Here is a 26,276-nt window from a genome sequence, read left to right as displayed (position 1 = left end):
CTATCTACTTCAGGTTTTAGTCCTAATTTCCCCTCCCTAGGGATAGGGTATTGTTTTATTCTTACGGGTTTGCCAGGATCACTTATTTCCACTGAGAAAGGCTTAATCTGCAATTTCCCCACCGTTTCTGGGGTATACCACACCTCAGGATTAATTTTCTTTTCATCCTCCACCCTTAAAGGGCAGAGCTTTATCTGTAATTCTTTATTTACAACTTCTAAATTAATACCCAATTCTATTATCAGATCTCTCCCTAATAAATTTTAATCTGCTTCAGGTACCAGTAGTAAAGAACCTATACCACATTTGGAATCAGTTTCTACCATCACATCCTTGATAACAGATACCTCAAAGGGCTCTCCTTTTGCCCCAATTACATGTACAGTGTCAGATGACTTTTTACATCCAAGTGGCAAGGCTTGCACCGTGGATCTTTCAGCCCCGGTATCCACTAAAAATTCCATCTCTTGTTGTTGGGGTCCCACTTTAAGCTTTACCAAGGGCTCCTTAAGATGTTTCTTCCCCAACAAATAGAGCCCTTGACACCCCTAATCTTCCTTAAAGGCCTTCTCATCCGCTATCCGTTGTCTGCATCCCCTCTTCATATGTCCCTTCTTTCCACAGTAGATGCAGACAATTTCACGACCTCTTCCTTTTCCTTCCCTAGAAATATAACTCTGCTCCCGATTCTCCCTTTGTTCTACATTCCTTGCATGGGAATTAGGGTTAGGCCCTTCCCGCACACTTCCATACAATAATGTATCATTTTAACTTTGTCTTTCCCTTTTCTAGATGGGAAAGCATCCCAATTAATTATCATCAAACCCAAGGGGCTATCCCTGGGAATCTGGGGAAGCTTAGCATGGGTCCCCTCTCCCATGGGACCAGAGGGCTTGCTTTTCCTCTGTCCCATCTTCCGGAGTGCACTCAGTTTCTCACACACGTGCTCCCCTGGTTCATGGCCCAGCCCCTCGTGGGGAATGGAAAACGCACTAATACAGAGTCCGCACTCACTTGGTCTCCACGAGACCTCTCACACACAGCACTCCGGGAAAACCACCCCAAACCGAGCGGGAAACCGGCCTATACTCACGCGTCCTGCGTCTTCGCTGGTTCTTCGTGCACAAAGATTACAGGGGTAACCGGTTCTCCTTTGCCCGTTACTCAATTTAGGTTCGTCGGTGGAGAGTGATCAGAAAGCCTGGGGCAGCCGGGCCGCCATAAGGGCGGGGCGCCTCCTGATCGTCCCGTAGCGACTGATCTACTTCTCCATCCGAGTCACGGCACCAAATTGTTATAAATTGTGACACAACAATTTGAAGTGTCTTAATTCAATAAAGCAATTTTATTGAAAATAGCAAGCGAGTAAGGCAGGCAAAGCACAGCGCTGGGCGGCCGGGGAGTCTCCTGCTCCACCAACGGCGTGCAAAAATGTTTTGTCCCAACCTTCCTTTTATCCTCCCCCTTCTCCTTGCAGGCGTGACTTCCAGATGTAGTCTGAGTCTGGTCGTTGTGATAGCTTCTAAGTCTCTTCTTTTGAGATACAGCAAGCAGACCAGATACACACACCCAGGACTCTAATCTCAACCTCCTTATCACCTTGTAAACAAATAAGCATTTCAAAGACACACCAGTACATTCTTATGCAAACCAAGGTAAGCGAGTATATCACAGTGAACAAATGATTTTCCACTTATCTCACCCCCCACATACATAATCTCTATTTTAACATTATGTTGTAACCTAAAACTACACTTAACACAATATGTAAGGGAATTAATACAGCATAACTTTCTAACATGACACATATAATATTCATTGTAACATTTGCAAAAAGCCAATCATAAATACGCATTTTTCACAAAAATGCAGCCTAAAGGTGAGTATTAAAAAGCCAGGACCAAAATTTTGGTATCTCTAAGAGCTATGCACAAGCATACACAAAAAAATTCCAAGGCAATTCAGTTGTTTCTACTTCTCTTCAAAGTAAAAACTCATTCTCACATCCCTGACCCAAACCTAACTGGCAATATGGAAATAGGAGTAATACAAAAAATACTCCAAGGCTCTAAACTTTGCACTGAAACTGCAGGAAAAAGAAAAACTCCACCAATATGTTTAGTGTTAGAGTCAAGGCATTCCTTGATTCTGGCCAGGATGTGCAACAGAAATCATTCCATCCCCACATAGCCCAGGTGTGCAGAGAAAATCATTGCATGACACATGGGTTTTAGTTGATTTTTCCCAAACTTGATACAGTCTGAACGATTCTAAATTGATTGGTTTAATGTTCTGTAGTTTCAAGTTGTGCAGTTTTTAGTATTTGGTTTCCTATTGGACCCGGATTTCTTTGCTTGTGCTGTTAATGAGGTGGGAAGTGCTGGATTTCCTTCTCAGCCTTTTGCAGACCAGGTGTCTGCAGCCCTGCCGGGGGCAGTGTCTGGGGTAGGTGTTGGTTGCTGTTTGCTGCTGGGGTTGATGTTTTGCTGCTGGTCGTTGTCTTTGTGGGTATCTTTTGGGCCAATCCCAGTGTGTTGAGATGTTAAACTCATCTCCACTGAGTGGTGTAACATCCCTTAACAAAACCTTTAACATTTCTTTCCCCAGGGCCAAGGCAAAGCAAGCCTGAGTAGAGAAATCAAAGGTTAACAATGTTCAAGTCTATGAGCTGGTCTATTTTCCATGGATGCACTGGCAGGCAGGGCAGTGTGTGAGTGTGAGTGAGAGCCAGAGTGGAATTGTCCCGGTGTGTCCCCAGCAGCTGTGGCAGTGCAGGCCCAGAGATCACTGAAGCTGCAGCAGTGGCAGCAAGGGCTGGCCCCGGTGGCTGGAGCTGCCCAAGGAGGGTGGCCAGGCCGAGGATTTCAGCAGAGGAGGTGTGGGCAGGCCCAGGGCCTTGCCCCGCTGTGGAGCCCTGGCTGCTGCTGCGCTGCCTTCAGTGCAGGCTCAGGGGGGCCTCCCATCCTCCTGCTGCAGGCGGGAAGTGCAAATCTCCGGGGCTGCAGAGACCTGGAGCCCAGGCTGAGGGGTCCCCCCGTGTTCAGCTGTGCTGGCGGCTGTTTCTGGCCTCGGGGCCCCTTGGCATGGGCCACGCCACTTGGCCACCAGTGGTGCTGCTTTGCCCTCCTTAGGCAGAGCCCATGTCCTGCTTGGATGTTGGCAACAGCAAAGTGCCAAGGCAGGCTCTGTGCCAGCCCAGCTTCCTGGGGGAGAGATTGCACCAGAGACAGGATTCTGGCCACAGACTGCTTTAAATGTGCATCCCTTATCTCCACCCTGCACTAGGTGCAGAATTCCCAGGTAAGGATTCCTGAGATCAATTGCAAGGGGAAATAATTGAATATCTGCCCTAGGTCTGGCTCTTCTTCTTGCCCAAGCCAATGGCAAAAGCCGTACCCATGGCATTTTGGTTTCTATCCCCAGCTTCCAAAGGTGTTTCTTTCTTTCCCCTTTCATTCTTTGTACCCTGCCTGAGCTCTGGGGGTGCCAGGGATTATGGAGGTCCCATTGTATTCCTAAAGCTGCCATAACCCACTGGAGGATCTTTCCTGTGAAATGAGTTCTGCTCTCTGAGTCTGTTTCTTCCACAATGCCTTTTATTGGAATTATTTATTTTGGAAATACCTTAATAAGTGTTCCAGTGGTTGCTGAGCAGTCAGAATTGCTTTTGCCCCCCTGTTAGGTGGGATGGTGTCACCAGAAGATATTGAAGCCTTCCTGCTCAGGGCATTTCAGTGCCAGGCTCTTACAAGCACACACAGCTGTGCTGGTTGAGCTGACCATGGGGGTAACCTGCGCTTTGTCTGATTCCCTTTCCTCAATAACAGCGTGTCTTGGAACTCTTTTCCCTTCTGCTGCCCTTGAAGAGCCATCCACAAAGACATTTTCTGCCTCAGGCCAGGGAATGTCTCCTGAATCTCCCCCAGGCTGGGTCTGGAGCTGTGTCACTTGAATGCAGTGCTGGGTTTCTTCCCAGCCCCTCTGTGGGCTGTTCAAACAGGAGGCTGGGTTAAACCCTTCCCCTGTCCTCAGTTCTGAATCCTCCTGTGCCACTGAACAAGTTTCACACTGTAATAACCGAGCACTGCTCATCCATTGCGAGGTTCTTTTGGTTACCAAAGCTTGAACTTGATGGCAGACTGGAACAGTCGGAGATCCTGTTGTCATCAGTTTTTGGGCCTCTGTTCCCATTGAAACTGTGGCTGCACAATTCTTCAGCCAATGAGGCCACTGTGGCCACTGGGTGAAACATTTTGGCCCAAGAATTCCTTTGGCATGGCCCTGTTTAACATTCACCTACAATTCCAATTTCTTTTCTGTAGGGAGTGCTGTGCTCCAGGACGGTTTAGGTGAATGGAGACGAGAGATCTCTGAAGGCTGCTCTTAGGATATGAGGTTTATTAGGGATGGAGAAAGGTCTTGCTTGGAGCTGCCAGATGCAGCACCTGGCAAGCTTGAGGGGATGGGGGAGGGGAGAGAGAAGAGGGTGCTCTAGGACAGGGTGGAGGTCCTGAGAAGGGGGAAGATCCAAGAGAGCGTCTGGCCCCTGGGAAACTCCTTATCAGGGGCTTCAAGGTGGGCTGGAACAAGACTTGGGCCAATGGGGTTACAGGCACTTGATGTTTTAGGGGATGAACCATACATTTTGGGGGGTGAGATGGAACAGTCTATTTGACTTTTGGATTTATCTGTAGGTAACGGTATTGTCCAGCCAGTAGGGAGGATTGTTTTCAGCCTGGCTGTATTATGAATAATTATATTTATCCATCCTTCCCAACACTTTTCTGAGTCTGGAAGAGCCACAGCTGAGGCATCAATGTTTTTGTTGTTCATTTTCTCAAGTTTTGCTCTCTTTCTCCTGTCCATACCACAATATGGAGGCTGTCTGCGGTTAAAAAGTCCTACAGTGCTGGAACAGAGAATCCTCAGTCCAGGTTGTGTAATTCCCTTCTAATCCTCAGCATTGTCACAGCTCCTTTTTGTTCATGGGTAGTGTTACTTCTGAGATTGCCCACACCAACTCTGGGTCATTCAACCACGAACCTTCAGTCAAAATATATCCCAAATTTTTAACCTTTTTCTCCACCATTTGCCTTTTTATTTTACCAAGTACTCTACATTTCCCAGCTGTTCCTTTGTGTTCCCCCTTGTGCTCAGGGTCCCTGCCCAGCCCGTGTGGCAGAGCCGGTGCCTGTCCTGCCGCAGTGTCCAAAGGCGGCCCCCCCGGCGGGCAGGGCCGGCAGCTCCCCGGGGCCGGGCAGCGGCCGGGGCGTCCCGCAGCCTCCTGGGGGCTGGGGGCCACTGCCGGCCCTGCCCGGGGCTGGTGGGGTCAGGCAGCACCCGGCGCTGAGCCCCGGCTGCCCCACAGCCCCGGCCCGGCCCCGCAGCTCCCCACAGGCCCCAGCCCGTGCTCCCAGTGCCGCACCTCTGCGCCCGGTGCTGCCGCTGCCAGCGCAGAGAAACCCCTGGCATCCTGACCTCCTGCTTTTCCTCTCCTGGAAACCGGGGATGGAAAGGATCTGGATCAGCTGGCAAATGTGAGGATAAGACCCTGCTGAAAATCATCCCAATCCTGAGTATTTTTCTCCTTCTCCTCTTTTCCGTCATCCTTTTTATTACCACATAGATTCCTCCTGCTGCCTCTTGCTGTAATGATATTGCTGCACACTCCCCTTCACCTGATCCCTTCCCAGCACACCAACACCCTCCATTCCCTTGTTTTCCAAATGCCTTCTCAATTTCCCTTATTTCCTCCCTGGGTGTCCATGTCCTTAATTACCTCTGGGGGAATGTGCAAACTACCTCAGCATTCTCGAAAGGAGCCCTTCAGAGACATTTTGGGATCATCATCCCTTTGGCCAGGACCCTCCCTGGCTTTCCCTTTTCTCCCCTCCATGGGTGCCCTGCCATGTTCACTCCCCGAGGATCCCAGGGCACTCACTGATGAGATTTTCAGTGCTCTCTCCCTGCTGACTCTTCACAGACCCCCTGATGTGTCACTCGTCTGTCTCCTGGTCACTCCTGGGTCCCCAATCAATCCCCGGTGCCGCCGCCAGCCAAGGGAGCCGATCACCCAAAGTGGGTGAGGCACCTTCAGCTGCACTCCCTGCCCGCCGCCCCGGACAGTGTTGGAGGACACAGCCTCCTTTTCACCCTAATTTTCCTGGCCACATCTTCCTCTCCCTTTCCGCATTGACTGAAGTACTTGAGAGGTACAGACTTCCCAATCCACCTACTACATACTCCCATAATATGCTCCCTGTTTTTATATAGCAAATGATATTCATGGCTCTGTTAAGTCTTTGTTTTTCTTCTGGAACTTCTGAGCAGGACCTTGGCTGAGGAGCAGTCTGTGTCATCAGTTAATAACATTTTCTGAGACAGATTGTGTCTGCTGTCACTTCCTTATGTACAGGTCCCTGGCCCTATCTCCGAGGAGCTTCAGAGCATCTGTTTGTAAAGACACTTTCCTGTGGTTCCTTCCATGGGGTCCCCCGTTTGTGGGACATCCCCCCTGGAGCAGGGTGTCCCCTCTGTGCTGCAGCCCCAGGGCTCGGGCAGAGCTCAGCCAATCAGAGCCCGCGGCGCTGATGACTCACCAGTTGCCAGGCAGACTCGCAGCTCCCCGCGTTCCCCACCTGGACCCACCTGCGCCCCCCCTCGGCCCCATGGCCCCGCGAGGGGAATTTGGGGAGGTGGGAGTGGGGCAGCGCCAAGGCCGGGCCCCCCCGCGCTGTCCTGGCGGGAGCGGCTGCAGTGGGGACCGAGTGCGGGCGGGAGCGGCCGAGAGCCCAGCGCTGCCCCAGCCCGACCTGCCCCAGCTCCATCCCTGCCCCTGCGCTGGGATGCTGTGGGGCTGGGGGGAAGAGGGAGCCGGCAGTGGGTGCTGGGCCTGGGGCCAGGAGGAGAAGGGAAGGAGAAGCAGGCTTGAGGAACAGAATGGTCAAACGATGCAGGTGGCAGGAGAGGGTGGGATTGTGCAGGAGAAGGAGGAATAGGAGGAGGAAGAGGAGTGTGAGGAAGAATAGGGACACCGGAGGAGGAGGAGCAGAAACAAGGATCACCGCGAGGTTCCATTCCTCTTTGTATCTATAGCCTCCCCTTAGCCCCAGGAGCATTGCCACCCCACATGCAGCAGGTGACTGTTGAGGGGTTCCACGATTTTCACAGGGGTGAATCATGGCATTCCTCAGCTTTATTGGGTTAAATTTTGGTGATTTATTTTTTTTTAATGGCTGAATCTTTTTGTTTTGGAGGAATTTTTTGCTGAATCTTGATGTTTGGGGAGGTTTTGATCTGTGTCTTAAAGTTTGGAGGATTTTTATGCTGAACCTTGGTGTTTTGGAGGTTCTTATAGACACACGATGCCCAATGACTTTGTGAGATGAAGTGGGGACAGGAGGAACTCCCAGTCCAAGATGCTCTGTTCTTTTTTTTTTCCCCCAGACCAGTATTTTTCATTCCCGGGGAGGAATGAAAATGGAGGAAATGGAGGAGGAGGAAAAGCCCTGGAGATCCCGCACAAGGAGTGGCAGCAAACCCAGCCCAGGGAGCTGCAGGGAGGAAAGAGCCCCCCTGAGCCAGGAAGGCAGGCAGAGATCCAGCCAGAGCTCGGAGCTGGTGGAGAAGCCTCGTGGCAGGGAGAAGCCCCACAAGTGCTTGGAATGTGGGAAGGGTTTCAGCCGGAGCTTGGATCTGATCCAGCACCAGGTGATCCACACTGGGGAACGGCCCTACGAGTGTGAGGAATGTGGGAAGCGTTTCCGCTAGAGCTCCAGCCTGAGACTTCACCAGAGGATCCACACCGGGGAGAGGCCCTTTGAGTGTGGGGAGTGTGGGAGGAGCTTCAACCGGAACTTCATTCTGATCCAACATCAGAGGATCCACACTAGGGAAAAGCCCTTTGAGTGTGGGGAATGTGGGAAGAGCTTCAGCCAGAGGAGCAGCCTGATGCAGCACTCGGTAATCCACACTGGGGAAAAGCCCTTTGAGTGTGGGAAATGTGGGATGAGCTTCAGCCAGAAGGGCTACCTGATGCAACACCAGAGGATCCACACTGGGGAAAAACCCTATGAGTGTGGGGAATGTGGGAAGAGCTTCAGGCAGAGCTCTGGCCTGAGGAGACATGAGAGGATCCACACTGGAGAAAAGCCCTACAAGTGTGGGGTGTGTGGGATGAGCTTCAGCCTCAACTCCCAGCTTACGGAACACAAAAAGATCCATACTGGGGAAAAGCCCTACAAGTGTGGGGAATGTGGGAAGAGTTTCAGAGAAAGCTCAGCCCTGATTCGGCACCAGGTGATCCACACTGGGGAACGGCCCTACACCTGCTTGGAATGTGGGAAGAGCTATGGGTGGCACTCAGACCTGAGAAAGCACCAGCGCATCCACAGCGGGGAGAAGCCCTACGAGTGTTCCCAGTGTGGGAAGAGGTTTCAGATCAGCTCCAGTCTCCTCGTACATCAGCGGAGTCACACAGAGGAGAGGCCGTTCCGCTGCCCCGACTGCGGGAAGGGCTTCAAGCACAACTCCAATCTCACTGTGCACCGGCGCATCCACACAGGGGAGAGGCCCTACGAGTGTGGGAAGTGGGGGAAGAGCTTCTCAGAGAGATCAAACTTGATCAAACACCAACGGAGGCGCCACTAAGGGGGGAAGCCCTGTGAGTTCCCCAAGGGTGGGAAGAGCTTCTTATGCTCCTCCCAGCTCCATTCCCTATGGGAGGATCCATGATGGATGATCCTGAGTGACCTTCATTGGGCAGTCTTGGTGATCTATGGGCCTGGTTATCTGTGTTGGGAAGACACTTGGCTGGGAGGCTCCACATCTTCCTCGTTCCCTGCGGGCACCTAGATAAACCCAGTGGCAGGAACATCCATTGGGGCACAGACCAACAATGAGAATTCCTTGGGGAGAGCAGATTTAATGACTTCCAACTCCATAAAATCTTTTGCATTCAATCCTATATTCTGGTGGCATCAAGGAATACTGAATGGTCTTGGAGGTATGTCCTAGGTTGACTATATGATGCTTGTATCTCCAGTTGTCTGTTCTGTTTATAGTGAATTATAATTTTTGCACCTTTAAGACTTGTTCCGAGAACAAAGGAGGGAGAGAAGGGCAGAGTTTGTTTTCAGAAACTGCACTCACTCCTCCACATTCCTGCTCCTGGGCCGGGTTGTCTGCAGATGGACAGACAGAGGTACAGATCTCTCCTTTGCTGTTAATTAGTTTTAGCTAGCTGTGGCAGAGAAGTTCCCTGGACTGTGGCTGCTTTTCCCTTTTCTTTGGACCTGTTTAAACCTGCTCTGGCCTGAACACCCAGAAGAGCACCGGCAGCTCACACCTGTGGCCCAGCGGGCCAGGCCTGGACTGTGGCATTTCCAGCACCGGAGGGACTGATAAGAGACTGAGGGAGCTGAGCTACAACCCACGGAGGGACTTCCTGAGTTTGTCTCTCTTTTAGAGCAGCAAGAGGTTTTATTGTTTAATATTGTTTAGGTTTTATTCTTTAAAAAACAGTTTTTTCCACTGTTCTCCAAGGAGATACTTTTCCCAAACTGGCTGGGGGAGGAGCCAATTGAATCTGCTTTCCAGAGGAATCCCTTTGGAGGTTGTCTCCCAAATTTGCTCTGAACCAGGACAAGGTCTTTTCCAACTTCAGGGATTCCACGATTTTGATTTCCTATTGCCCAAGGGTGTCTTCTGCAGCCAGATGGTGGAAAAACTGGGGAAAAGACCAAGATTTTGGAGACAATGGGGTAGAAACTCCACCAAAAAGGTTCTTCCCTCCACCCAAGCACGTGGATCCTCAGCCGGCATGGACATGGAAATCTTTTTCTTTTGGCCTTGATTTTGTTTTCATTTCTCTTTATCCCTTTAAAATATCCAATATTGAAGTAAAAATAGACATTGAACTAAGTTAGTGGATGTGGTCATGGTAGGACACAGACATGGTGGGACACGTGTAAGAATGTGCCCTATGTTGACAGAGTAAACAAGTTAACCTTTTGTTCCCTTAAAAAGGACAAAAGGCCAGGTGTTTCTCTCCTCAATTTGGTTGAAAGACACCTCATAGGACCTCTGGGACTTCACCTCAAACTTAAGGGTAGCTAATTGGACAGGAGCCAAAAAGTCCCACCTAAGCAATTCCCTAGAAAAGAAGAGAACAAAAGAAGTTAATTGCTTTTGTGAAGTGTTTTAGCAAGAGCAAGAACCTTTTGCCCTGACTTGGCTTTTCTCTGTAAAAAGCTTTTTTATTTTTGCCTTTTATTAAAACTTTTTATTCCCAACACTGTCACATGAGCCATCCTGCTTGTTTTATGCCACCTGAGGTAGCTGAGCTATCAAGGGTATAATGCTTATCTCTGAGAGCTTATAAGACCAGGCTCAAAAAGAGAAAAAGCATTAGACATGGAGAGTGACATGGGCACGAATGGACATGGAGGGGGACAGGGCCATCCCTAGGGACATGGGGAGACACAGGCATGGATGGAGACATGGGGGACAGTGACAGGGATGGAAACATGGTGGGGAGACAGCCATGGGTGAGGACATGGTGGGACATGGCCAGTGACAAGTGGGGACATGGCCATGGCCGGTGCCATGGGAGGAACTTGCAGGGGATGAGGGGGATGCTGGGTTTGAGGGAGTTGAGGGTTCCTGGGCAGGACTTGGACCTTGCTGAGGCCTTTGGGGAGCCCAGGCCGAGCGGCTCCGGCTGCGCTGGGAGAACCTGGTGGAGGTTCTGGGGCAGCTGCTCAAGGACCCCTGACCTGGAGCCCCAGCTGGGCACTGGGCTCCTGGAAGGGGATGAACATCCTTGTCCCTAGGAGGGAAATCCCAGCACCCCCAGGGTGTCGGGAACAGCTGAGGGGCCACAACAGGGAGGGGAAAGCCCGACAGAGCTGTTCTCCTCCTAAGCTACATCCTAAAAGTCCCAAAACTCAGGGATTCCTCCCAGGAAAAAGCTGCCAGGAGCTGCCTGAATTGAGGGAAAGGGGGGATGTGATCCTCAAACTGAACAGGAGGGGCCTGGATCCCCAAATCCAAGCCCAGGGGTGAGAGGTAGAGCTGGAGGCACAATGGGGAAGGGGTGGGAGAGCAGGGGAAAAGAGGATTCCGACCAGGAGAGGAATGGGACCCTCAGATTGAGTTGGGAGGGGTCTTTGGGTTGGGGGAACAATGGGAGTGGGGAGGGAAGGGTGGGGATGGGATCAAAAATGGGTGGTTCCATGGGCATCCCTTAGTGTCCCCATCGCTTGATCCCTGGAGTGATTTCCGTGAGGCTCTGGGAGGGGGGAATGGATCTGCACTGGGTGGGTCCCCAAGCCCCCTGCCCATACCTGGGGGGCTCATGGGAGGTTCCCTCTACCGAAACGCTGGTGCTGCAGCCATGAGGGAGAGGTGGGTAGGAAAGGGGGATCTGGGGTGGTCAGGGAGGAGGAGGAATAGGAAGAGGAGATAGAGATGAGGAGGAGGTTAGGGAAAAGAAGGAACAGGAACAGGAGGAGGAAGAGGAGGAACCGCAGCAGATCCACACGGTTTGCCTGCCCTTCTGCTGAGTCTGCAGCTCCCCTGGTCATGGCAGCATTTACTCCCCCAGATCCTGCAGGTAAGTGGGGAGGGGGAGCTCACCCCAAATCCATTGGGGGATTTCTGGGAGTTTTTTTTGCAGGGAAAGGGATATTTGGATCTTGCATTGCCCCAAAGGTGAGACGCAGATGCCCCTTTGGAGACTTGTGAAGGGTTCCTGTAGCGATCTCTGTACTGGCTGGGGCAGTGGTAACAGTTTGGGGGGGACATTGGTTTTGGGGTTCCAATTGGCATCGGAGTGGGGAGAGCAGCAATGGCCAATCCTGGAGCTGGGGGATCCCAGCAGCCTGGAGGAGTGGGGGACTCTGGAGATGAGCAGAGTCTGGGCCCATCCAACTGTGAACAGGGTGGTGACTTCTTGAGCTGGACTTGGGCAGCAGGACCAAGGTGCTCACCCTTTGTTTTTCCCAAGCCAGGATTTGTCCATCCCAACCTTTGTGCAGGTGGAGCTGGTGGAGGCTGTGAGGAAAAGGAAGATAGCATGGAACACTGAGGCAGGTGAGGAGGAAGTCACTGCCCCTTTCCCCCTCTCCTCTGCTCCACCTATCAGCCCAACATTGCCCCTGGCTGCAGGACAGCGCTGCTGCCAATGCTGTCCTGCCAGGGACGAATTGGTGGGATCTCCTTCCCCTTCCCTCTGGCATGGAGGCAAATCCCATCCTCTCCTTGTCCACCCTCCTTTCTCTTCTCATTCTATCCTTCTTCCTTCCACATCCCTTCCTCTTCTTTTCTTTCCTTACCCCAGGCACTGAGCTGCAGACAGAGACCTGGGAGGACAAATCGCTGCTCAGAACCTCTGTTTTGAGGCTGTTTTGAGCAGCTCCACAGCATGGGAACCCAATGGGGAGGAAAAGCCCTGGAGATCCCACACAAGGAGGGGCTGCAAACCCAGCCCTGGGAGTTGTGAGGAGGTAAGAGCCCCTCTGTGCCTAGAAGGCAGCCAGAGATCCATTTGGCACTCAGAGATGGTGGAGATGACTCATGGTGGGCAGAAGCTCCACAAGCACTTGGAATGTGAGAAGGGCTTCAGCTGGAGCTCCGGAGATCAGACCTGATCTGGCACCAGGTGATCCAGATGGGGAATCAATCAGCCCTACAAGTGTGGGGAGTGTGGGAAGGGCTTTGGGTGGATCTCCAAGTTCATCAGCACCACAAGATTCACACCAGGGAGAGGCCCTATGAGTGTCCCAAGTGTAGGAAGTGGTTTCTGAGAAGCTCCAATCTCGTCATAATGAGCCAAGGGGTCAGCTGGAAAAGTATTTAGGATAATTGAAAACTGTGGATGAGTCAAGGGGACAGCTGGGAATATAACTGAGATAGTAGAAGATTACATATTTTAGTTAAGATTTTAAAATTAGTTAAGAAGCTAAGTTGCTAGCAAAAATCACATGCCTTAGTTAAAGAGTAGCAAATATATTAGAAAAGTAAAGCTAGGAGTGACAGGGATAGATGTAGGAATTCTGAAGGAGCAGAGACCATAGAAATATCTTGCCTTAAGAATAATCAGCAGTTAGGAGAGGCTACCGTGACCAGCAGATCAAAAAGTCCTGCAAACTGGCCATGGGTGAAGAGTTTACCTTGAGGAAGACAGCTTTCTTCCTCCCTTACACCCACTCCCTTATTTCAAAATCCCAAAGACCCAGTTAAGGAAACACGATTGCACAGCCGTAATGGATATTCAGCTGATTATAATACGAAGCGGGCAGGTAATGATTATGTATTATGTGTCCTTAGAAACAGCTTGGATATGTAAAACCTTTTCTGTATAAATAGAAAGCAGGAGTCTGCAACTCCTTGCACATGTACTTGGAAATGATTCCACATGTGTCCAGCACTGCAATAAAATACCCTTCTTTCCAGCTTTAATTAGTCGAGGAGCCGTCTGTCCATGCTTCAGTGCATCAGTGGATTCACACACAGGAGAGGCCCTTCTGCTGCCCTGAGTGCGGGAAGGGCTTCAAGCACAGCTCCAGCCTCGTCACCCACAGGCACATCCACACCGGGGAGAGGCCCGGTGAGTGTCCTGTGTGTGGGGAGAGATTCTCCAGAAGCTCTCGCTTGACCCAACACCGAAGGAGGCACCATTAAGGGAAGCCCTGCGAGCACCCCCAGTCCCAGTGTCACCCCCTTTCCTGCCCACAGAGCTCCTGAGCCAGCGGCGGCCGCAGCCGCTCCCCGTGGCCTTGCACAGGACCCCCTGTGATGGGGCAGGGAGGATTCGGGAGGATTCGGAGAGGATTTGGGGAGGATTCGGGAGGGTTTGGGAGGATTGGGGAGGATTTGGGAGGATTTGGGAGGATTGGGGAGGATTGGGGAGGATTGGGGAGGATTGGGGAGGATTTGGGGAGGATTTGGGAGGATTTGGGAGGATTTGGGGAGGGTTTGGGAGGATTCGGGAGGATTCGGGAGGATTTGGGGAGGATTTGGGAGGATTTGGGGAGGATTTGGGGAGGATTTGGGAGGATTTGGGAGGATTTGGGAGGATTTGGGGAGGATTTGGGAGGATTGGGGAGGATTTGGGAGGATTTGGGGAGGATTTGGGAGGATTTGGGAGGATTTGGGAGGATTTGGGAGGATTTGGGGAGGATTGGGGAGGATTTGGGGAGGATTCGGGAGGATTCGGGAGGATTCGGGAGGATTTGGGAGGATTGGGGAGGATTTGGGGAGGATTTGGGGAGGATTTGGGGAGGATTTCGGGAGGATTCGGGAGGATTTGGGAGGATTTGGGAGGATTTGGGAGGATTCGGGAGGATTTGGGAGGATTTGGGGAGGATTTTGGAGGATTTGGGAGGATTTGGGCCGTGGCGGGGCGGGTCCGGCCGGGACCGCTGGTCGCTGCGGGTCTGCCCAGCAACTGGTGAGTCATCAGCCGCGCTGTCTCTGATTGGCTGAGGGAAGGCGGGAGTAGGAAAAGGATCGGGAGAGATCCCGCCCCGAGCACCAGCACTGGCAAAACAGTCCCAGCCCGGGCACAGGGAGGGAATTTATTACCATCCAAATCACAGCAGGAGAAGGGAAAGAAATCTCTACAACACTTTCCCCCCACCCAACAGGGATCACCCAGACCAGGGGTTATCAATGATGGAGAGTCGGGGGCATCTGAGTTGGGATCAGAAGCCAATTTTATTGAGTGTATCAGGTGTTTATATAGAGTTTCACTTGTATGGGGCTTATATAGGGCTCTGTTTTTGGTAACAATTTCCCATTGGTTAAACTTCTTTATGACGTCACATCACCTGGTAACATTATTTTATCACTATGTCTCACAATATGTTTCTTGGTCACTTCTTGCCCAGGGAGACTTTCTCTGTGTCTGTCTCTGCCATGGTTTCTGCTCAATCAGGCAGAAGAAGAAGAAGATATCAGGCCCCTTTATCAGTTCCACTGTACTCTCTGTTTTATTCCCCATACCTCCCCGTATCTGTTCAAACAAAAATACATTCTTAAGTGATTTGTCTATTAATTTTTTCACACAATATAAAATACAATAAGCATAACAAAACATAATATAATCCTAATACATATAAGCCTATTTTAACTAAATTTCTTATCCATCCACTAAGTCTCCAATCCCCCAGAAGCTGATCTAGCCCTGTAAGCCCTGATACCACTGGATAATCATAACCATTTTCCCAAGGGCATAAGTCTGTTAGAGGTTAAACAGGTGCTGATGTAGTGGCAAGGTCCTGTTCACAAGGGTTCTCCTCCAATGTTGATGTTCAAGGTGAATCTTCAAGTGATGCAGTCAAAGAATCTCAAAACACCTTCACATTGTTTGCTGGAATCCACTTGGAACCATTCTCTGTGGACATGCAAGCAAAACCTCTACCCCAGCCTGGTCAGAGAGAAAGCCAGGTAAACTTTCCTAGGAATTGTTCTGGGGAGTTTTGAGAAGGCTGAGAGAAAGAATTAAAGCAATCTTGCAGCTGGTGTTTTGAACAGTTGTTTTCTTATAAGATGTTTACTAAAGGGTGTTTCCTTAATTAGCCAATCATGTGAGGTGTGTTGATTAAAGGACCAGTCAGGTCTACCGGTGTTGCAGCAGTGTATAAGAAGGAATGGGTTCCTAATAAAATTAGTATTAGTCTCCTGGAGAGAGTTAGATTTTATGTGTCGCCTGACTCTTGTTCCTGACTCAGTGGTGACACCAGGTGACATCAGGTGACCTAAGGATAAAGCCCCAATATCTTACCAGATCCTGGATCCTTCACTAAGGCAAGGGATTTTTCCTTTTGTTGCAATTGTGAATTACAATTAAAATGTCCAACAATCAGGGGTTGGGGTCCATCAAAGATCATTTCAAGAAGTTGAACACATAAAAGGCTTTCTGCAGTCTCTCAGAAGGGTTGTCCTCTCTGGCCCCCCCCTTTCTATTGTACCAGGAGACGCTTGAGGGAGCCATGTTCAGTGACAGATTGGCCTTTTGAGGAATGAGGAATACCTGTTTTGTGCATAATTCCCCAAAGGCAAAAAAGGTAGCAACTCAGCAGGAAGTATAAGCTGGGCCATTGCCTTTACTTCAGGTGGTATACCCAGAGTTACAAAAGCAGCAGTGAAGTTCTAGAGACATCTTTAGCCGTTTTCCCTGAACGGGCTGATGCAATGTCTTGGTTTGAAAAGACAGGAGTCTGTGTAGCAAGGGAAGACCCTCCTGTGAAATGGAAAAGGTAAACCCCCCTCCCTCTGAATTACCACAATTTCAAAATTAAAAGGCTCTCAAGCAAAGATATGGGAATGGGAATAACAGTTCTTTACTAGGAAAAAAACTAAATTTAAAAAAATGCAATTAGTACAAACAAAATAGTGGATAGAGTCAGAAACCTGACACCCTGAGGAGTCAGGGTGTTGGTAATAGTCCAGTTAAAATGGTGGCTGCTCCTCCTGGAGTGGCAGATGAAATGCTGCTGAAGTGGTGATCTCTAGAAGGGTGGAGTTTTCTCTGAAGGTCTGGTAGTAGTTGGGCCTGGTCTTCCTCTGGGAATCCAGCAGAGAAGAAGCTGCTCCTCGGGGAATCCAGCAAAGTGGCTGCCAGTGTCTCAAAAAGTGCTGATTTTATGCAGGTAGGAATGCTTGGCTCCTCCCTCTGGGTGGAGCATCTCACAATGGGATGATGTAACTTTACTGGTCATGCAGTGAGTCATTCAATGGTCCATGAACAGAAGATATCTCCCCGGAGGGAGACATTGTTCTTGGAAGAGATAAGAAAACTGCCCAACCTCCAACAGATGGCAAATAGAATACAAGCCTATCTTACAAGCCAGGACACCCCACATCCCCATTGTCCCCATTGTCCCCATTGTCCCCCCACTGTCCCAATATCCCCAATGTCCCCGATGTCTCTGATGTCCCCAATGTCCACCCGTTATCCCTGATGTCCCCCCAAATGTCCCCACATCCCTGATGTCCCCCTATTGTCCCTTATGCTCCTGCATTGTCCCCATGTCCTCAGTGTCCACCCATTATCCCCGATGTCTCTGATGTCCCCAGTGTCCCCTCCCCATTGGCCCAAATATCTCAATGTCTCCAATGTCCCCACATTGTCCCCATGTCCCCCAATGTCTCCTATGCCCCCGCACTGTCCCCATGTCCCCAGTGGCTCTCTGTTGTCCCCACATCCCTGATGTCCCTGATGTTCCCACATCCCTGATGTCCCCCCACATCCCCATTGTCCCTGATGTCCCCAGTGTCCCTCCACATCCCTGATGTCCCCACATCCCAAATGTCCCCCCGTTGTCCCCGATGTCCCCAGTGTCCCTCCACATCCCTGATGTCCCCACATCCCAAATGTCCCCCCGTTGTCCCCGATGTCCCCGCACCCATGACGCCCTGTCCCACCCCTCAGTGTCCCTGTTAGTGTCCACATGGACGCCACAGACGCGGGCGCTGCTGGGGGCGCCGGGGCAGCTGCACTGCGCCTTCGCGCCCCCGGCCGAGCCCTTCACGCTGCAGTGGCTGCGACACTGCCAAGGCGCCACACGGCGCCTGCTGGCCTTTGACTCGGCCGCCGCCCGCCGCACCGAGGCCGTGCCGGGGGTGCTGCTGTTCCTGGGGGGCCACGGGAGCCCCCCCGGCACCGCACAGGTGAGGGGAGGGGAGGGGCTGCGGAGCCCTGCAGGGACAGCGGGGGGCGCCACCGAGCAGGGGGTGTCGGGTCCTCCCGGCCGCCAGGGGGCGCTGCTGGGAGTGGGCAGCCTCAGTCCTCCTGGCCACTGGGAGGCGCCAATGGACAGCCTTGGTCCTCCCGGCCACCAGGGGGCGCTGTGGGCATGGAACTGCTTTGGTCCTCCCAGCCGCTAGGGGGCGCCACTGGCAGTGGGTGGTTTTGGTCCTCCCGGCCACCAGGGGGCGCTACTGGCACGGAACAGCCTCGGTCCTCATGGCCGCTAGGGGGCGCTGTGGGCATTGAATGTTTTTTTGGAAGGTTTTGGGAGCATTTTTTGGGGTTTTTTGGGAGGTCCTGGAGGGGTTTGGTGGGTGATTTTTGGGGGTTTTGGGGGCATTTTTTGCGTTTTTTTGGGGGGAGTTTTGGGGGTGATTTCTAAGGACGTTTTTTGTGTGTTTCTGGAAGGGTTTAGGGGGTGATTTTTGTGGGGTTTTGGGAGTATTTTTGGGGTTTTTTGGGGGGGGGTTCTGGTGGGATTTTGGGCACAGAACGGCCACGATCCTCCCAGCCGCCGGGGGGCGCCACTGAGGCCGAACGTTTCCTCGGTCCTCCCAGCCGCCGGGGGGCGCCAGGGAGGTGTCGCTGCAGCTGCCGCCGCTCTCGGGGTCGGACAACGGCGCCTTCGTCTGCTCTGTGAGCGCGCCCCAGGGCAGGTGCAGCAGGTGCTGCGGCTCCGCGTGATTGGTCAGTGCCGGGAATGGGCGGGGCCGGGGCTCCAGTATGTCCCAGTCCCTCCCAGTATGTCCCAGTCCCTCCCAGTCCATCCCAGTTTCCCCCAGTCCCTCCCAGTATCCCCAGCTCACTGTCTCGTGTCCCAGCCCCTCCCCGGGTGTCCCTGCTGCCGTCCCGGCTGTCCCCGGGGCTCCCGGCTGAGCTGCGCTGCGACGCCGTCGGCTCTTCCCGCTGGAGGTGGAGATCCACTGGGAGCACCATGCCCGCAGCCACCCCAGGCCACGCTTGGGGGACACTGAGGGGGACACCGAGGGAGACACCTTGGTGACCACCCTGGGGCCCAGCTAGGACGTGCCACACCGGGTCACTGTGGTGGTGGTGGGTGAGGGACACATGGGGACATCAGGGATGGGGTTTGGGGACACCTGGGGACATCAGGGATGGGGTGTGGATGGTCTTGGGACACCAGGACTGGAGCTGGGGACACCTGGGATGGGGTTTGGGACATTGAGGATAGAGTTGGGGACACCAGGACGGAGTTGGGTACATCAAGATTGGGGTTGGGGACAGCTGGGGACATCGGGAATGGGGTTTGGAGGGTCTTGGGACAGCAGAGATGCCTGGGGACACTGAGGACAGGGTTGGGGACATCAGTAATGGGGTTGGGGACAGTTGGGATGGGGCTGGGGACACCTGGGATGGGGTTGGGGACACCGGGGATGGGGTTTGGGACACTGGGGACAGGACTGGGATCTCCTAAGGGACATCAGGAGCAGAGCTGGGGACATCAGGGGGTGGCCGGTGCCACCAGGATGGGCTCGGTGCCACCCAGGGGTGTCAGTGTCACCCAGGGGTGTCGGTGACGTGTCCCCAATGTCCCCACAGGTGCCACCAGGCCCAGCGTGGAGGACATGGCGGGGATGGGCCTGGTAGACATTTGGGGAGGTCTGTGGAGGTTTGGGGACATCTGGGGAGGTTTGGAGACATTTGGGGAGGTTTGGGGACATTTGGGAACATTTGGGGACATTGGGGACACCGGTGGGGTTGGTGACACTTGGGGAGTTTGTTCCAGTTTGGATTTTAAGGTTGTTTTTTAAAGCATTGATTAAAAAACCCAAAGCACAAATTTAAAGTCATTAAAGAACCAATTACCCAGCTCCAATTGTTCACTGATTTTTTTTAAAAAAGCAATTTAAAAAAAGTTCTGTTTCCCATTTTATCGATTTTTCATCAAATCTTCGCTTTTGTCACGGGAGAGAGAGGGGCAAAAAAAGGAGAAAAAAATGGGGGAAAAAAGGAAAAAAAAGAGATTTCCTTTCCCATTGTTCCTTCATCTCCACACATCCTAATCAATAGCAGAGAGTTAGCAATGATCAATAGTAGGGAGTTATCAATAATCAATAGTGAGTTATCAATAATCAATAGTGGATTATCAATAATCAATAGCAGTGAGTTATAAAAAATCAATAGCAGATTATCAATAATCAATAGCAGGGAGTCATCAATGATCAATAGCAGGGAGTTATCAATTATCAATAGCAGAGAGTTATCTATAATAGCAGATTATCAATAATCAATAGCAGGGAGTTATCAATGATCAATAGCAGTGAGTTATCAATAATCTATAGCAGATTATCAATAATCAATAGCACGGTGTTATCAATAATCAATAGCAGGGAGTTATCAATAATCAATAGCAGTGATTTATCAATAATTGATAGCAGATTATCAATAATCAATAACAGGGTGTTATCAATAATCAATAGCAGGGAGTTATCAATAATCAATACCAGCGCATCACTCAATTGGCATTTTTCACAATATTACAAAGAAATCAATCCAATATTATTTATTGATTATTGATAATTGATTATTAATTATTAACCATCACAAATAAATTTATCCGATATCAACTATCGATTATTAATTAATCAATATTGCAGAGAAATAAATTCAGTAGTAATTATTAATTCTTTATTATTACCAGCATTACAAAGAAATAGACCCAATATAAACTATTGATTATTAATTAATCAACACTAAAAATAAGTTGATCTATTATTAATTATTAAGGATTAATTAATCAATATTACAAAGAAATCTATCCAATATTAATTATTAGTTATTGATTATTAAGAATCAATATTACACATAAATTAATCCTATGTTATTCGTTATTTATTATTAATCAATATTACAAGGAAATCAATCCTATATTATTATTATTAATATTACAAAGTAACAAATCCAATAGTGTTAATCAATGTTAAAAATAAAATAATCCAATATAAATTATAAATTATTAATCAATATCACAAAAAACTCAATATATGTTATTATATATTAGTAATTATTAATTATTAATCACTCGATATTACAGAAACTTTTATCCACTCTTCATTATTATTTATTATTAATTGTCCAAGTTTTAAAAAAAAACGTTTTCCAATTCCCATCTGAGTAGGAGTTGCCTTGGGGCAGTTTTCCTTATCTGTTGTTAATGGCCCCATCAATGCCTGAGAGATAACACCGTCCAGGAGGAGGAGGTGATTAAGGACACACCTTGTGACTCATAATGACCCATTGTGAGATGCTCCGCCCAAGGGGAAGAGCTAGGCATTCCCACCTGGATAAAACTGGAGATTTCTACACAGAGGGGAGCCTTTCCACAGGTACTCTGAGAAGGCACAGCAACTACATCTGCCATCCCAAGAGGACTGCAGCTACTCCAATTCGGACTGCTACCAGCACGCTGGCCAGGTTGTATTCTGACTTTGTCAGTAGCCTTTCCCTTTGTATTGCATATATTTTTGTCCTTTTCCCCTTTTCCCAATAAATTGTATTTCTGACTTAGAGTCTCTCACCGGTTTTGTTTTCAAACCAGGACAAATTTTTGGCACCCAACATGGGGCAAGAAATTACTGAGAGAAGTCAGAATTACAATCTTGTATTGTAGAGGGTACCTCTTCACTATGATGCTTAACATGCTTTTTTGGGTCTTATACCTAGCTCTCTATATTTTCCCGAATGTGGGGAATTATTTGGCAATTGTAATGCTCATGTGTAGATCAGGGTATGGTATGAGAATTGCTTTATTGGTCTACTATGTCTATTGCATTATGACCTCTGAGGCAATGAACATGATTTGGAATATGTACTCAATTCTGTTTGCTTGTCCTAATCTAGGCTGCTACGTCTGGGGCCTCAGCAACCTCACCCAGCCCCTGGGGGGAGGGGTAAAGAATGGTTTTTTCAAACCTTTCAGGCTTGACACAGCAGCTTTTGAAAATGTTAAGTTCCCTCTGGATGCCAAGAACAGCATAATGTTGTTGTTAGTTCTTTGTCTTCTGTGCACAATCTGCAACATGCTTAGAAACAAAACACTACATAGTGTGGTGCAGCAAAACATACATAGTGTGGTGCAGCGTCTTCTTGAGGAAGAGGAAACAAGAAGGAAAGCAGCAGTGTCCGTGCCTGTACAGAATACCACAACAGCATCCATGTCAACACAGGCTGCCATAGAGAAAGAAGAAACCAAAAGGAAAACAACAGTGTCCGTGTCTACGCAGACTGTAATGGAGGAAAAAATAAAAAGCAAAGCAAAAATGTCTATGTCTACACAGACCGGCACAGAGGAGGAAGGAACCAAAAGCGCCATCAGCATCTCCACACAAACCATCACCAAACCAGAGCAGCCTGAACCCATAGTAGTTGCCCCCGTTCAGAAGAAGAAATCGAGGAGCAAATCAGTCCGCATAGTGACTGATGAGGACACTGCAGGACCCTCGCACCCAGTGGAAGAGACGGAACCAGAGATCATCACTCGCTCTCTATCCCTGGGTGAGCTACGTGACCTGCGGAGAGAATTCACCCGCCAGACAAATGAGTCCATCCTGACCTGGCTTCTCCGCATCTGGGACGCTGCAGCCAATGACACCATTCTGGATGGAAGTGAGGCCAGGCAACTGGGATCACTATCCCGGGATGTGGTCATTGACCAGGGGATTGGGAGAACCCAGGAAACTCTCAGCCTCTGGCGGCGACTGCTCGCAAGTGTGAGGGACAGATACCTTTGTAAAGAAGACCTCCAGGTGCTCCAAGGAAAATGGAATACCATGGAACAAGGTATCCGATGCCTGAGGGAATTGGCTGTGTTGGAGATAATTTTTGCAGAAGATGAGAGATTTCCTAAGAGTCCAGACTGTGTCCAGTGCACATCACAAATGTGGTTGCGATTTGCACGGCGTGGACCAGAGATGTACTCTCGTTACCTGGCAACACTGCAGTGGAGAGAAGGTGAGGACAGGGTGGGCGTCTTAGCCAATAAATTAAGAATTTACGAGGATACGGTCACCGCCCCATTTTGTACCCATGTCTTGTCCGTGGAAACAAGGTTGGCTGAGCAAGTCCGGGACTTGATTGAAGAGAGTCATAAGAAACTAAAAAAGGAACTTAAGGAAGAAGGCTACCATATTTCACCAGAACCAAGAAGAATCTCTGCCATTAGGAGCCAGCGCTCCCAAGCCAAGGAGAGAGGATACACTCCACGAGGAAACCTCTGGTTTTTTCTTCAGGAGCATGGAGAAGACATGAGGAAGTGGGATGGAAAACCCACCTCTTCCTTAGCAGCCCGAGTACGTGAACTAAAAAGAACACCTAACACAAAAAGAGTCAATGCTGCTCCAGTCTCTCAAACACAGAGTTCCAGACAATATAAGAATAATGATATAACTGATCCTCTTGAAGGAACCTCAAGAACCTATTTACCAGAAGAGAGCAACGTGTACCATGACCAGGAATAGAGGGGCCCTGCCTCTAGCCAGGTAGAGGACAGGGACAATCGGATCTATTGGACCATGTGGATTCGATGGCCTGGCACATTTGAACCACAAAAATATACAGCTTTGGTTGACACCGGTGCCCAATGTACCCTGATGCCATCAAGATATGTAGGAGAAGAATCAATTTCTATTTCTGGGGTAACAGGAGGATCCCAGCAGCTTACTGTATTAGAGGCTGAAGTGAGTTTAACTGGGAACAGGTGGCAGAAACACCCCACCGTGACTGGTCCAGAGGCCCCATGCATCCTTGGCATAGACTATCTCAGAAATGGATATTTCAAAGACCCAAAAGGACATCGCTGGGCTTTTGGGATAGCTGCTGTAGAGACAGAAGACATCCGGAAACTGAATACCTTGCCTGGTCTCTCAGATGACCCTTCTGCTGTGGGACTGCTGAGAGTTGAAGAACAGCAGGTACCAATTGCCATGACAACAGTGCACCGTCAGCAATATCGTACCAGCAGAGACTCTGTGACCCCCATCCATGAGATGATTCGTAAATTGGAGAGCCAAAGGGTGGTCAGCAAGGCCCATTCACCTTTCAACAGCCCTATATGGCCAGTGTGCAAGTCCAGTGGGGAATGGAGACTGACGGTGGACTACCGCGGCCTGAATGAGGTTACACCACCACTGAGCGCTGCCATGCCAGACATGTTGGAGCTTCAGTACGAGCTGGAGTCCAAGGCAGCAAAGTGGTATGCGACCATTGATATTGCAAATGCCTTCTTCTCCATTCCTTTGGCAACGGAATGCAGACCTCAGTTTGCCTTCACCTGGAAGGGAGTGCAGTACACCTGGAACCGACTGCCCCAGGGGTGGAAACACAGTCCCACCATCTGCCATGGACTGATCCAGGCTGCACTGGAAAAGAACGAGGCTCCCGAACATCTACAGTATATCGATGACATCATTGTGTGGGGGAGCACAGCAGGGAAAGTCTTCGAAAAGGGAGAAAAAATTATCCAGATTTTACTGAAAGCTGGTTTTGCCATTAAACGAAGCAAGGTTAAGGGACCAGCTCAAGAAATTCAGTTTCTAGGAGTCAAGTGGCAAGATGGACGTCGTCAGATCCCGACAGAAATAATCAACAAGATCACCGCTATGTCTCCACCTACCAACAAGAAGGAGACACAAGCTTTCCTAGGTGCCATAGGCTTTTGGAGGATGCACATTCCCGAGTACAGCCAGATTGTGAGCCCTCTCTACCTGGTCACCTGAAAAAAGAATGATTTCCACTGGGGCCCTGAGCAGCAACAAGCCTTCACTCAGATCAAGCAGGAGATCGCTCATGCTGTAGCCCTTGGCCCAGTTAGGACAGGACCAGAGGTCAAGAACGTACTCTACTCTGCATCTGGGAACCATGGTTTGTCCTGGAGCCTTTGGCAGAAAGTGCCTGGGGAGACTCGGGGTCAACCACTGGGATTTTGGAGCCGGAGCTACAAAGGCTCTGAAGCAAACTACACTCCCACAGAGAAAGAAATCTTGGCTGCCTATGAAGGAGTTCAAGCTGCCTCAGAAGTAATTGGCACTGAAACACAGCTGCTTCTGGCACCCCGACTACCAGTGCTGGGGTGGATGTTTAAAGGAAAGGTTCCTTCTACACATCATGCCACTGATGCCACATGGAGTAAATGGATTGTCCTCATCACTCAGCGTGCCTGTATTGGAAATCCGAATCACCCTGGGATTCTGAAAATTATAACAAACTGCCCTGAGGGGGAGACTTTTGGATTGTCTTCTGAAGAAGAGGAGCAAGTGGCACGTGCTGAGGAGGCCCCACCATATAATGAGCTACCAGAAACTGAAAGACAATATGCCCTTTTTACGGATGGTTCCTGCTGAATCATAGGCACTAGCCGGAAATGGAAAGCTGCAGTGTGGAGCCCCACACAACAAGTGGCACAAGCTACTGAGGGACAAAGTGGATCAAGTCAGCTTGCAGAGCTTAAAGCTGTCCAGCTGGCTTTAGATATTGCTGAGCGAGAGAAGTGGTCGAGGCTCTATCTCTACACCGACTCATGGATGGTAGCTAATGCTCTCTGGGGATGGCTAAGTCGCTGGAAAAAGGCTAACTGGCAGCGCAGAGGGAAACCCATCTGGGCCGCCGAGATCTGGCAGGACATTGCCTCCCGAGTAGAGAAGCTGACCGTGAAGATTCGACACGTGGATGCACACATACCCAAGAGTCGGGCTACTGAGGAGCATCACAACAACGAACAGGTAGACCGAGCTGCCAAAGTGAAAATATCACAAGTAGACCTAGATTGGCAGTATAAAGGAGAACTATTCCTAGCTCGTTGGGCCCATGACGCTTCTGGTCATCAGGGAAGAGACGCAACATACCGATGGGCACGAGACCGAGGGGTGGATCTTACTATGGACAGCATCTCACAGATCATGCACGACTGCGAGACCTGCGCTGCAATCAAACAGGCCAAACGGATGAAGCCTCTGTGGTACGGTGGGCGATGGTTGAAATACAGGTATGGGGAAGCCTGGCAAATTGACTACATCACGCTTCCCCAGACCCGACAAGGCAAGCACTATGTACTGACCATGGTGGAAGCAACCACAGGATGGCTGGAAACCTACCCTGTGCCTCATGCCACTGCCCAGAACACCATCTTAGGCCTAGAAAAACAGGTCTTGTGGAGACACGGCACCCCTGAGAGAATTGAGTCAGACAATGGAACACATTTCAAGAATGGCCTCATCAACACCTGGGACAGAGAACATGGGATTGAGTGGATATATCATATCCCATATCATGCTCCAGCTGCCGGGAAAGTTGAACGATGTAATGGACTGCTTAAGACCACCCTAAAGGCACTTGGTGGGGGAACTTTCAGGAATTGGGAACTGAACTTGGCAAAAGCTACCTGGATAGTCAACACCCGAGGGTCCATCAATCGAGCTGGTCCTGCCCAATCTGAACCCTTGCAGACAGTGGATGGAGATAAAGTCCCTGTGGTACATATGAAAGGTATTTTAGGAAAGACTGTTTG

At 50.2% G+C, this 26,276-nt stretch overlaps 1 protein-coding gene across 1 annotated transcript in view; it reads left to right on the top strand.

The window, feature by feature from the left end:
* Positions 1-26,276, top strand: part of LOC144248828 (uncharacterized) — a 472,843-nt gene that overhangs the window by 130,084 nt on the left and 316,483 nt on the right. The window contains 1 exon segment of the mRNA XM_077790810.1: positions 7,641-8,622. Coding sequence (XP_077646936.1) covers positions 7,641-8,622 — 982 coding nt within the window.

Source organism: Lonchura striata, unplaced genomic scaffold, assembly GCF_046129695.1.
Source record: "Lonchura striata isolate bLonStr1 unplaced genomic scaffold, bLonStr1.mat Scaffold_92, whole genome shotgun sequence".
Lineage (NCBI taxonomy): Eukaryota > Metazoa > Chordata > Aves > Passeriformes > Estrildidae > Lonchura > Lonchura striata.
The sequence above is the reverse complement of the archived record's forward strand: the minus strand, read 5'-3'. Positions and strand labels throughout refer to the sequence as shown.